The 13,276-nt window shown below is 47.5% G+C and overlaps 1 protein-coding gene across 1 annotated transcript; it reads right to left on the bottom strand.

The window, feature by feature from the left end:
- Positions 1-1,958: 1,958 nt before the first annotated feature.
- Positions 1,959-10,042, bottom strand: TFAP2C (transcription factor AP-2 gamma). Its single transcript, XM_051803340.1, has 7 exons — positions 9,995-10,042; positions 8,360-8,836; positions 8,049-8,100; positions 6,333-6,555; positions 5,583-5,701; positions 4,079-4,220; positions 1,959-2,244 (listed from the first exon to the last, which is right to left on the bottom strand). Exons 1-7 carry the CDS (start codon positions 10,040-10,042, stop codon positions 1,959-1,961), a joined length of 1,347 nt encoding a protein of 448 aa, XP_051659300.1.
- Positions 10,043-13,276: the final 3,234 nt, after the last annotated feature.

Below are 13,276 nucleotides of genomic sequence, written 5' to 3'. Positions count from 1 at the left end.
GACACCAGAAGCCCCAGCTCCTGCCTCACCACTAAGGCACAAAGCACTTTGGGGACTTTCTGCAAAATGTAAACTTTCTCAAATCAGTAAAACTGGGCCGAAACCAGATGGGAGACCTATCAGATTTCACACCCCAGGTTTTTGCAAATATTTGTCATTAGAGACAGATTATTCTAATAAAGTCAGATTCACTGGGAGACAAAGCTGGTAGGATTGATTTTTATTAAGAAGCCTTGCAGTTTGTGTTTAAGCTGCCTATTTAAGCAGCCAGCAGGCAGGATAATGACATCTGAGGAAGGGAAAAAAAAAAAAAAAAGATTCTTGGAGATACAGAATGTGTTTAATTGAAACCATTAGTTTTACTGGCAAACAGCTTCATATTTCTGTTCTGTTAATCCGAACAAAGTGCTGCAATTATGACTCAATACATAATGTCCTCTAGTGCTACTCGCCCCACATTCCCCAAGTATAGAAAGAAAACAGAACTGTCTTCAGTTAACAAAACATTCCATGCTTCTATCCAGAATACTTTTATTATATGGTTATCATATACATCAGAATTATATTGGGAACATTTACAAATATGTAAAAGATATTTCGGAACCTCCATTATTCACATACACACTAACTCACACACTCGTTTTCCATGTCTAGTCAGTTATCAGGTGAATGATGCACAAAATTATTGCTTTGTGAACATACACCTCAGATTAAATCTAATCTTCAGTGGCAAGAATTGAGATTAAAAAAAAAAAAAAAAAAAAGTCTTAAATACCCTGTATGACATACCTGTGCATAAACCTAAAGATATGTTTAGCTTACCCATTACCTTTGAAATACTTACCAAAATTAAAATTTGAAACCCATTTATAAAAAAAAAGTATTAAAAAGTTCACCATTATTTACAAATCCGATTAAATTACACATAAATAAATATTTACATTCAACACACTGCTTCCCTTAATACACATAAAGCCTCCCTGGAAATATTTTTTGGCCTTAATAGGCAAAAAAAGTGTAAAAAAAACCCAAAAAAGGTATGTGCCTATTCTTTCAAGTTTCCCCCCCAATTTAAAATACAAGACAATATAAATATGTGAATAAAGCTGCAATATCCTTAGACACAGAAAGTGAATTTTCTAAAAGCATTTCATTTTGAACTATTCCTCGTTAAAAAAATACCAAGATAATATTAACTGCAGCCAACATGACTGCAGCTTTTAAAAGCCTGAATATTTCCATAAAAAATAAGCATGTCAAATGCCATCAGATAACTTTTAAGTCTAGCAGGATTTTAGTACTCTCTTATGGTAATCCGAAAATAATGAAAAAGAAAAAAAAATCCCCAACAAGATAAAACAGAACCAAAAAAAAAAAAAAAGCCCCCCCACAGAATAATCTTACTATTTTCAGGTGTTTATAAAAAAAATTTAATGTACATAAATCTATATACCATTGTTTAATACTGCTTTATTGTTACTGCTGCGTTTAGAGAGAATAAAACCCTGAAATTGTATCAGATAACAAAACAGGCTTCCACTCTAAAATCTGTATGTTAAAAACTGTACATGAAGCTGGTCACCACTAGATACTTAGATGTGGAGAAGAAATCTAAATATATCTCTCTGTGTATTTCCATCAACCCCCCCCTTTATAGCACCACTTTTACAGCAAAGGATTCAATACATTGTACCAAGTACTTATCTTCAGGTAATTGCTTCCACAGAAAAGGGATACTGCAGCTTTTAGAAAGGCTTGTCTCACGGATGGATCCAGGAGGAGTGAAGATCCTGAATGATATTGATATTTTTCCCCTTTTTCCCCTCCTTTCTTTTAAAAAAAAAAAAAAAAGACAAAACCAAAAGAAAAAACAAAAACACCAAATCTCTATGTTCCCCCTGGCAAGAAGATCCCAGTCTGTGTTTAGGAGGAAGAGTAAAGTCTGGTTTTCCTTTCTTTCACTTCCTGTGCTTATCCATTTTATCCATGGTTTTGTTGGTTTCTGCAGGGCTCTGGTCGCCAGCGTTCATGTATGATTTGTCTGCTATTTTTAATGCTTCATTTAGGTAGTTCTGGACGGATGTCATGGCAGCACAGATGGCAGCACTCCCAAAGCCATGTGTGATCAGGCTAAAATGAGTCAAACAGCCCTGGATGCCAGGGTCCAAGATGGGACTGGGTCTTGTGTTTCCAAGAGGAGTTCTGTCCTGAGTGAGGAGGTCTGTGAATTCCTTACAGATCTGCCTGCAAGACACAAAGGGATCACACTTTACACCACGGTGGGAATTTATGCAAAAGCAAATAAATAAATAAAAATAACAGAGGAGTCTGTATCAAATATTTGGCAGTTATGTGGGAATTAGAGAAATTCAGTACTGCCTGAGCAGTGTCCAAAAGTAAAGCCTGCTTATTAGCACCACTTTCTGATGAACCTTCTGTTATATCTACATCATCAAAACACTCTGCAAAATAATCTCCCCACCTCTGGTGCCTGGCTGGCTCTGCATCATTTGCTCCAGATTTTAAGGGGGGAGTGGGAATTCAGTGCTAGTTTCCATGAGAACTTTCACAGCTGCAGTTTAGTGATTTAGAAAGACTCAAGCAGCTGAACAGGAGATTCAATTTAGTTGTGTATATTCTATGTATATGCCCCCTTCCAGAGAGACCGAGGCCCTGCTCCTGCAAACACTAACACATATGCCTGGCAAAACATGAGTGGTTAATAATGCTCCAGCATATGTTGTTTGCTGCTTGCAAATCTGCCCCCTCGAAGGGATTTCACAGGAGCTGAGCAGTCTTAACAGAATCATCACTTTTATCAGAATTTCTCAATCACAAACATCCTCCAGAAGATTATTATTAGTGCCAATCACAGTACCAGTAATGAGCAGAAAGAGCAGTGCTCAGGAAAAATTATCATCATGTTCAAACTATAGGAAAGAGAGACTAGATTTCTAAATTTATAAGAGATAGAGATCTTTTACAGGAATATTTCTCAGGAAGGCTGGATAAATTCAGCAACAGGAATGTGTTTTGCATGCCTGATCTGAGCCTAAAGTTAGGGCTACACTGCTCTGCAGTTTAAGCAAACTTTTCTCATATCCTCTGCAGAGCAAGGGTGCTGTCATACACGGGGAATTACACTGAGCCCAAACCAGAAAACATGTCAGACCAGAACAAATCATGAACTGAAGCTCTGTTAAACCTCAGCCTGGGAAAGGAACCTCAGCAGGGAGAAGGGGACAGCGAGCACACCAGCCACCAGTTTAAGATTAGCTTAATTTAACACAGATATTTCCTACCAGAGACCTGTTCAGGACGTGGTTTATTTACAGGTACAAAGTGTCTGCAGAACAGCCATAACTAAGCTGCTCTTCTTGACCCCGCCTTCCCTCTTTGTCAAGGTTTGTAATAGGAATTTAGTTTTAAGCACAGGGACTTTCCACACCTACCAAAGGATGGCTTCCAGTGAACTATAAAAATCTTCAGCCATATTAGGGAAAAAGGGACTATCCAGTTCTTGACTCCCAGTGTCCCAGGAGGAAAGCTGTGTGCTGCTACTGCCAAAGGCAGTCAGGAGGACACGGGGGCTGAGCTTCCCTGGCGCCCAGCACGCCCACCAGTAACTCTGCTTGGAGACACTGCACAAACAGAGATGGGGGAACCATCTCCTGCTCCCAGTCCCAACACTTGTTCACATTCCCAGGCCCTACCTGCTTTCCAGATCCTCAACCCTGTCAGACCCAGGGACATCTCTCCTTAGAGGTATAGTTGTCTGGGTATAGGACATTTTCCTGATGTTTTTACTACAGCTTAAAGCAGTTTGGACCAGTTCTGTTCTTTTTCTTTTGAGTTATCCTACAGGATTGTTCCTATTATTATTGGTTCAGACTAAAATAACTGCTGCCATAACTGAATTCAAACCAAAACCAAATAAAAAGAATTGCTTCATCTTCTCAATTAAAATTATACATGAAAACGTACCAAACCATCCCGCAGTCACAGATACACATGGGCAGACAAAAGCATGTTTAAAAGGGAGAGGAAAAAAAAAATAAAATCGAAGCTGAAACCTTACTTTGCAGCAAGAAGCATATTCTTTCTGTTTGCCATTTCATTGCGGCCCATGTGTGGTCTGGTTAAATATTCAGCCACTGCTTTGGAAGGAAACTCTGTCTCACAAACATAACCAAAGTCACGAGCAAGATGTACAGCTTCACCTGGTGTGGGTAAAAGAGTGCTTGTTAAATGGTGTAACATCCATTTAACAGAAGAAAATCGGAGAAATTAAGGAAAAAAAATGCTGTGAATTTTTAATTGTATTGTTTTAGAAAAGGACACTACGTTACTACTATATCACTCATTACCATTTTCTAATGGATGGATCAGTGTTTCTTTCTTTAAGTTTGCATCAAGAAAAAGAAAAATACTTGGTACCTGCTATAAAACAAAATTATCTTGCTTTTATATGTAAAAAGGTTCCTGTCTCTCTCCAGAATAACTGCACAGCAAAGAACAGAACTCAGCTGATATCAAATTATCCACTGATATTTAAGAGTATCTGGCAACTAAATTCCACTTATCCAATAAAAACTTTCAGTTTGTTTTCTACTTTTTGTAAGCATATTCATATAGAAAATAAAATGGCAAGGTGTATAACTAGGCCACTTTTTTTTTCATTAAAGCAATTTGATCAGGCTTACAAAAAATGGATTGACATGGTCAGTGTATTACCTTCAAGGTGCACGTGCACACACATCAGCTCTCTGAAACCCAGCTTCCAAGGAAAAGGTCTTAAATGGAAGTTGCTGTTTTATTTGAGCTGATGTAGAAGTGAATTAGCAGTATTGTTAGATCATTCCTCACTTTTCATTTCAGTTGCTGCTTCTGTTCCTATTAAATTGTGCCGCTACCAGGAGCTGCTTCAAACAGAAGCACCAAACAAAAACCACACACATACCTACATATATATACACCCTTCAAGTCAGTTTAACTGACAGAGGGGCCACAGAACATGGTACAGATTAAAGGGGCTCCAGTTTCCTATCAGGAAGTAAAAAGCTATAAATCTCACTTTATATGCTTGTTTATTAGAAAAGCTTCTGAGGATACCGCTGAGGTAGGGCCAGGCTTTGGAGTCAGCTGCCCCAGACTTTTAAAGTTCCCCAATAGGGAACCAAACCCACTAATGTGATGAGTTTCACACCTTTTACCATCCCTGCCTGTCCCTGCACACACCTTTATGAAACCCAAAACAACCTTTAAGAAACACAGACTGGACAAACATGCCTTTTGAACATCTTGGTACTTAGAAGAGTTGCTCCATCCCTTCCATGCAGCTGTGAGGATGAGGAGCATTAGCTGGGTTTGTGTGAGCAGGGCTTAGGGACCAGATTTGAAGGGAGAAGAAGGGGGACAGGAGTCCCTCAAAGGCAACAACATCCCCATCATGCTCACTTTAAAATAAATAAAAAGCTCTCCATTACTTTCACTGGCTTTCTAGCCTTTCCATGCTCTGCCCAGAGGATAAAAGCTGTACACAAAGGAAAAAAGTTCATTTTTAAGACATGTTCAAGACTGACCTTCCACCAGAGATGTCAATAGTGTCACGTTTGCAGCTTTCCTTCTACCAGCAGGAAGATTCAAGCCAATTTTATCCAGTTTTTCCCTTAATGATCTACCACCATTTTTAGATTTGGCTCTGTAATTAAAGAGAAAAAAAATGGCCTTATTTATCTTGGGGGAACACTTCTTTTTAAGATGAGAAATTCCAGTTACTGACATTCAATAGGGTTCTACTGAGGTGAAGATAAAAAACAGGCTCTTTTCAAGTGACCTACTTTTTAAATGCTGTACTACAAACCAGCCAGGATGAAACACAGCAGGTCAAAATCAAAATGTTTCAAACTGCACCACTGAAACCAACAGCTGTAGAACAATCACAAGCCAAATTAGGCATATGCAAAAAAGGACATCTAAAGTGTCCTTGTAATGATTAATCAGGACCACAAGATTTAATCAAAAAATGATTCCATGGGGAAACTGTGTTGGCCAGGAGCTGGTTTTGAGACAAAAATTGAACTTTAAACAGAGAATGAGAATTGCTGTCAGAGCTGTTAACAGCACTTCTCGAGAGGTAGCAGAAGTGTAAAGAAGTTTTATTTCCAAAGCCTATTAGGATTCAGTGTCGTTGGGCTTCTTAAGAATCAGTAATTCGCTAAAAGGCGTTCTTAGCTCCTCGTTATGCTGATCTGGCCGCTCTCACACCCAGCACAAGGGAAATCATAAACAATAGGCACGGAGGGGATGGTGGGAAGGGGAGCGCAGCCTACCTTCTGAGGACTCCTCCTAGCAAAGAGGCATTGAGACACTCCGGGGGCGAGAGCCGCCTCTGCACCTCTGCTACTGTCACTTTGTATTTCGACGTGGAGCTCAGGAGGGAAAGTCTCCCCGGAACGGAACAAAACACTTCGTTGGGGTTTATGACCACCCCAATTAATCCATCCTTTTGGCAGGGGAGGCTCAGAGCACTGTTTTTCGTTAGGGAAATGGGACCTACAGGAGGAGGAGGGAAAGCAGGTATTTTGTAAAAGGGAAAAATAAATAGGAAGTGGCAAGTGAATTTCCTTTCTATAAAAACAACCCAGAAGGCAGGATTTCGTTTGGCATTAAATGCTCACACCACTGACCCCTATCCCCAGTATCGATCTAGGGCACAGGGACTGAAAGGTCCCTGCAACTATTCCTGACCAACTGGACTTCGCCACCGGATTCCAAGGAGCTGCTGAACACAACTAAGAATGCTTTTCAAGGCGCACAAACCCCACATCTCTGAAGCAGCAGGCTGCAAGTTAGCAAATCCGCGCTTATGAAAAGCCCGACACAACTACAGACTCCAAATTAGCATCCCTCAGCTGCTGCCAAAAACTCTTTCCGAGCCGGGGCAGGGAGAAACCTCCCAGCTCCCGCTGGGGTTCATCTTCCACCTCACACACGCAGATTTAAGAAACCGCCTTTAGAATTTAATCCCAACAAATTCATAACAGACGGTACAACAACAGAGAGGGATGCAGCCCAGGGCAGAACCGAAAGTAAAGCGTTGCTCCTTAATAGCTTCAGCCTTAAGGTGAAGAGGGACAACAAAGGCTTTGCTGGAAGGAGCAAACCACTGATCCAGCTTTTTCATGCCATTGCAAATCCACCCAGTTCACCCAGTGATGTGCTGCTGGCTCAGGGCACCGAGCGAAAGGGTTAAAGAGCTGAGATCGGCCCCACTCCCGGAGGGGGAAGATTTGTCAGCGGTGCATCTGACAGCGAAATTATTCTCCCATGAGCTGAAGGCAGCAATCAGCGCTCTGACACACACTTCTGCTTTTCCTCAGTTAGGTATTTGTTTGAAGTCTTCAGAGGAAACTTCCACTGATTTTTTTTTTTTTTAGCACAAATTTGTTTAAAAACAAAAGCAGGGGAAAAAACCTAAATGACTGTAAATTGAGTCAATACGTCTTCCTCCTTCCTCAAAATCTCAGCTACAAACCAATTTCGATTAAGATAAAGCCGAGCAGGCTTCTGTCAGCGATCTCATTCCCTTCTCAAGTCTTGCAAAGAAGTTAAAAAGAAAGTTGGGGGGGAAAAAAAGGGAAAAGCCCCCTGTCTTCGAGTGCTAGCAGCAACAAAAAACCACAAACAAACAAAAAGCAAAGCCCCGTGTCACTTTACACACACATATTCCAGGGTAGATTAAATTCGGTTCAAGGTCCCGGTTTCGATTAAAGCCACAACACAAGAGCACACGAGTGGGACAGCCGGTGTCCCCCGGAGGAGTCTCACACCCCGAGGCAACCCTGGGGGTTTGTCCCCGCTGCCACCTTCCCTCGGACAGCGTTAGAAAAATCCAACGACTGAGTAAGTGGAATAAAAACTCCTCCGCCCTCCTGATCCCAAAGGATCAGTCTCTATAAAAATAATAGGACGTCTCTTCACCGGTGCGTCATTAAACTTTTAACTATTGACAAGGGAAAGTTAAACAGCGGTGCCACCTTACTGACCTTTTCTAATGACTGTCTGGTCATGCATTAGTAAGTGTTGATCTTCCACATTCTGGAAAGAGAAAGGGGAGAAAGTTTCGCACCTCGAAGAGCTAAGAGGGAACAAGCTGGGTGGCTTTTGGGAAACCCATCCCCTCTCCGCGCGTCCCCATTTTAAGGGTCGAAGGGGAGAAAAGGTGGATTTCTCTCCAAGGACGGGAATGGGGCAGGTAAAGCCGGGATGTGCAGGAGGGGACAGTGCCAGGGGAGTGCCTGTCCCGCCTCCCCCGATGCGCGGAGCGGCCCGAGGGGGATGCCTGGGGGGTCCTTACCTGCACCTCCTCCATCTGGTGAGCCATGTCGTGCAGGCCCAGGTTATCGGCCAGAGCCGAGGCGTCCAGCCCGTGTCCGTGGGGCAGGAGCAGCTCGGAGCGCCGGTAGGTCTCCCGGCGGCTGCCGGCGGAGCCGCTCTCCAGCGCCGAGAGGTGCGGGACGAGCCCGGGGCGGCCGTGCGGGGCGAGCCCGGCCGGGTCCTGGCTCTGCCGGTTCGGCCAAGCGCTCTGCTGCTGGCTGGGGGGCGGCGGCGGCGGCTGGTGCAGGGGGTTGATGGAGAAGGGGTCCCCGAGGTGCGAGTAGGGGTCGCTGGACTGGGAGTAAGGCAGCGGCTGGTATGGAGGGGGAAAGTAGGGGGGCTGGAAGTCGGAGGCGCCCGAGTGGGAGAGCGGCGGGGCCGGGCTGTACAGGTGCTGGCTGACGGCGGAGAGGTGCGGGAGCCGCGGGTTCCCGTTGCTGCTCCCATCGTGCCGGTCCTGGAAAGCACAGAGGGGTGGGAGAAAAGGGGGCAGCCGTCATTGGGGGCAGCCTGGACTCGGGGACATGGCGAAACGGGGCTGCGGGTGGTGGCACTTGCTAGTACCGGGGAAGGAGAGAGCAGAGCCGAGAGCCGCCCTCCTCCTGCCCAGAGAGCTTACTCTTAGTAGGGCAATTTTCGGAAGAAGTTAGCCCCGCTCCTAGGGAAGAGACTGCAAACCAGTTCTCGCTGCTCTGCTCATCGCAACTACGCCAGACCAACCCTCCCGCTCGGGCAAGTCATCGGAAGAATCATTAAAATCAGAAAAATTCAAATCAGCGACGCAGCTTCATTTCCGCCGCGCTGCCCTCGCTGGGGAGGAGATACTGGGGCTCGGAGCTGAGGACCCGCTGCCCTTGGAGCGAAAGGCCCAAGGGTCCCCGGCACCCCCATCCCTCCCACCCCCCGAGGTCCCGGGGGCCGCCCGGGGCTGTGCCCGACGGCAGCGGCACGGCTGGGAGGGATGGTGGGGCTGCCTCCAGCCCGTCCCATCGCCGCTACTACCCCGATTTCCAGTCTCAGCAGTCAAAGCTGAAATGTCTACATTGAGCTGATCCAGGGATTTAGCAGCTTCTGGCTTCACGGTCATTAAAATAACAGGGCTAGTTAATAAGAGGTGAATGGGGTCCCAATGGAGCGTGAAGCGGGGACTGCAGCTAATCTGTAGGAGCCGAGCAGGCGGAGGGGGGCCAGGGGGACACAGGGGGACACGGCCGCTTTCGGAGAGATCAAAACCCGGGAGTACCTCGCGGCGGGCGGGAGCCGCTCCCGAGGAGGAGAAACGTGGGAAGGAAGGGTTCGCCCAGCCCGGCTGCTACCTGCCGGCCGGCCCCTCCGCATCGCCCGCCCGGGCGGGACCCGCAGCTTCGGGAACACCCGCTCCCGCACGGCGCTGCTCCACGGGCGCCTGGGGGATGCGGGATGCGAGCTCGGTTCTCCCAGCCGGGGCTTTCACCCCGTTTTACTCGAGAGTTGAAAAGTCTGGAGGGGAGGCGGAAGACACGAGCGCCGGCTGGCAGGGAGCGGGGCGGGCAGCGCGGCGCGGGGGCTGCGGAGCTCCGCGCTGCCCCACGCCCGAACCCCCTTCCCAAAGGTGCCCCCTCCCCGCGCTTCTCACCTCGCAGTCCTCTTCGTACTTGACATTATCTGCTAGTTTCCACAACATGGCGTCCAGTGTCCAAACCAGGTGTGCGGAGCCGAAAACAGACGAGAGCTCAGCCCCCCCCCACGGGCGGTAAATCCACGTCGGCGCTGGGGAAGAGGAGCGGCCCCCCGGACGGAGCTCAGTTGGCAGGCATGAAGGCAGATGACGGACTAACCCTCCGTGCTTATGGTCACTCGGGTTTTTTTCCCTGCCCAGACGCCCTTAATGGCAATAGGATTATCCTAACTCCTCCCCAGGGATGGCTCGGGCGCCGCGGCCGCCAGCCACTCAGGAGGGAGCGCGCAGCCCCAAGCCAATCCTTCCGCGCCCGCGGAGGGGTGGGCGGGCAGCGCGGAGCCAGAGCCCGCCCAACGCCCCCGCAGCGCTCAGGGCACTGGGGGTCAGTCCCACCCCGCGGGGAAGGGGTCATGCCTGGACATCCCTCTGCTTCCCCGAATTCCCCCACGTGTTGCATTTTTTTGGGAGGGGGGTGTGGAAGTAATGCTGGGTGTTCCCCCACTCCCCCACGCGTGGAAGGGCTTTGCTAAAATCCACGCTCGGTGGGTGCAGCGGTTTTAGGGCGGAATAAACTCGGAAAAAATCCTCGTAGCAAAAGCGAGAAAGTCCGAGCGTAGACGGGGCTTCATTTGCATAATTGTCAAGAGTTTGAATTAGTGATTACAACTTGTAAGCTACCAATGTTTAAGGTATAATTTACTTAATGATCCGACGAGATTATTGCAGTGGTGTTGAACCCCCGGTGGGTAAAGCAGCCCTGATTCAGCGTCCCCGATCCAGGCTCTGCGAATTGTGCGACTGGTTCCTCGCATCATCATTTTTTAAAATTTTTTTTTTTTAATTTATTTTTTTTGCAACGAAAATCCCGCCTGTTTAATCTTTTCGGGCAAACTCGGGGCTGGGGAAGCAGGTGGGAGGTGAGACAGGCAATTTCGGACGCCGTGAGCACACTTTCATCTAAGCTTAGAAAATACTTCCCTGCCAAATTGCTACCTTTCTGCAGGCATTTGATCTATGCAGTTATGTGTGTCAGACAAAATGAACATCATTTTCAAAAGCAACGACTTCTCCCAGTGTTTTAAGGTGCATCCGGATCACTGCTCATTTACATGAGAGGAGCAAGTGTTTATTTATTGTGGCAGGGAAAAAAGCTGACCCTGGACGGTGCTGGCTGCAGAGATCTCGGCTATGAGTGCCCGGGGACGAGCCGCCTGAGAGCTGCTATTAAAGGCCCGAGATAGACCCACGACTCCAGATTAAACCAGATCACTCTTCCCTCGGTCTTTTTTTCCCTAAAGTTCAGGGAAGACAAAAATAAAAGAACAATAATTAAAAAAAAAAAATCCAAACACTAAACATCATCCGGCTAAATGAATGATCTAAAAATAAACCTGAGGAGGACGGGGGTGCTGGAAGTAACTGTTGGAGGTGTTATCTACCTTATCTAGCACGCAGGTGCTGATTTGCAGCTGTTGCATTAAGCCCATCATCATCAGCGACTCTGAATTATCATTTTTGGTGGAGTCTCTATTTATTTTTTTTTTAACGACAGTGTTTTTCTTCCAGGGATGTTTCTTTGAAATGCAGTTCGCGACGATTATTAGCGAGTGTGCTTGCGCTGCTCCTGGCGTCATTAAGACTAAGAATCTAAATAATAAAATACAGGGGGAGCTTAAAGTTCATTTGTATTAAAGGGACAAGACGGATTTAGAAAGAAACGAGGAAGGGAACCGTCGAGCTTCCCGCGTTTGAGATCAGTTCTTCTTCCTTCCATAGAAGCATTGGAGGAACACTGGTTATTTTTATTGTAACTTCAGAAGCCAGATTTTCTGTCTGCTCAGAAATGTCACGCTGAGAAGCGCACACGATTTCATCATTTTTTGGAATTGTCAGCGCCTGAACGGACACATTTTGGTGGCCAAAATCGCGAAGATGAATTCTGGTTCTTATTATTTGTTATGTATATATGAATAATATTTATAAATAGAGAAGGGGAAGAGGATGAGGGATTTATAAGGAATTACCTAAACAAGGCGACCAAAATAAGCACTTGGCTTGCTAGAAAACAAACCAAGAAAGCAGAGAAGAGGCTAAATAGGCGAAGTTTGAGACAAACTTTCCCATTCGTCCACTTGCGCCTCGGTCTCCGCACGCTGCAGCGGCCGCTGGCAGGGACCGGCGCAGGTCGGGGCTCCGCGGGGTGCACACGGGCAGAGCAAGGCGAGGGAAGAGCAGGAAAGGTAGGGCGAGAAGGGAAGGCAGGGCAGGGGCGGGCACTGCCCGCCGCCTCCGCTGGTGCCCGGCCCGAGAGCTCGGCCCCGCACCCGGCAGGTGATGCCGCCCCGGGGCGAGCGCGGCCCCTGCCCCGGGTGCTTCTGTCGAGGGATGCTTTGATGAAATGAACGGCCGGGCACCCCGGCAGATCGGCTCGGGTCCTCGCTGAGGGGTTAGCGAGGGGGATAACGCTTTCTGAGCCTCTCCCTCTCCGGAGCGTGTCTTTCCGCGACCCTCCGCGGTTCCGCGCAAGCCGAGGGAAGCGGGGCGGGCGGGCCGGGGGTCCCTGCAGAGCCCCCGGCAGCTGCCCCCGGCCGTAGTGCCCTCCCGCGCCCGGCGGAATTCTCCGTTTCCAGGTAACTCCCGGGTACAGGGAAGGCGCAGGCAGCCAGGGCTGCTGCAGGCACACGGAACCTCCCTGGTGAGACACGGGGCAGAGCTGTGCAGGGACCGAGCAGCAGCCAAGGACGTGGCTCCTGACAGGTGGCGGCTTTTATTTACTTATTAAAAAAATATACATATATATAAAAACATGTGCCTTTACTTTAGGAATATCCCCTATTTCCAAGAAAAAGGGATGTCCTCCTTCCTGGGGTCTTAGTTCCCCCGCGCACCTCTTTCGACGGCGATGCAGTTTCCCAGGGAGGACCACGAAGCACCCCCAGGCGTGAACACGCTTCGAGAGGAGAGCCAGAGCCCACTGCTGAGCCTCTGTCACAGTCGGTAGTTTTCCTATTTGGCAGCAATTAAAAGAGAGCGTGGGGATGCTAATTAGTTACATCCCTCTTCCTCTAAAAATTATTTAAACACACGCATATCTGTATTGTTAATGAGGCTGCAGCAACCTGTCCGGATTGTCACCTCGGCTCCTGCAGAGCTCTACAAAGGGAGCTGCTGCCCCGCGGGCTCGGGAGACTCCGCGGAACTTCCACAGCGACTCTGCGGGGAGGGGCTGAAAGCGGG

The sequence above is a fragment of the Manacus candei genome, unplaced genomic scaffold (assembly GCF_025592945.1).
Source record: "Manacus candei isolate 608988 ecotype Guabito, Panama unplaced genomic scaffold, ASM2559294v1 h1tg000057l, whole genome shotgun sequence".
NCBI classification, from domain to species: Eukaryota; Metazoa; Chordata; class Aves; order Passeriformes; family Pipridae; genus Manacus; species Manacus candei.
This window is presented reverse-complemented; position numbering and strand designations above follow the sequence as displayed.

Bases quoted from the DNA above. Each gene is read 5' to 3' on its own strand.
- TFAP2C (XM_051803340.1), bottom strand. From the start codon at position 10,042: ATGTTGTGGAAACTAGCAGATAATGTCAAGTACGAAGAGGACTGCGAG. The intron at 6,556-8,048 runs GTCAGTAAGGTG...CTCCTCCTGTAG, and splicing joins CCAGACAGTCATTAGAAAAG to GTCCCATTTCCCTAACGAAA. The intron at 4,221-5,582 runs GTCAGTCTTGAA...TACCCACACCAG, and splicing joins ATTGACATCTCTGGTGGAAG to GTGAAGCTGTACATCTTGCT.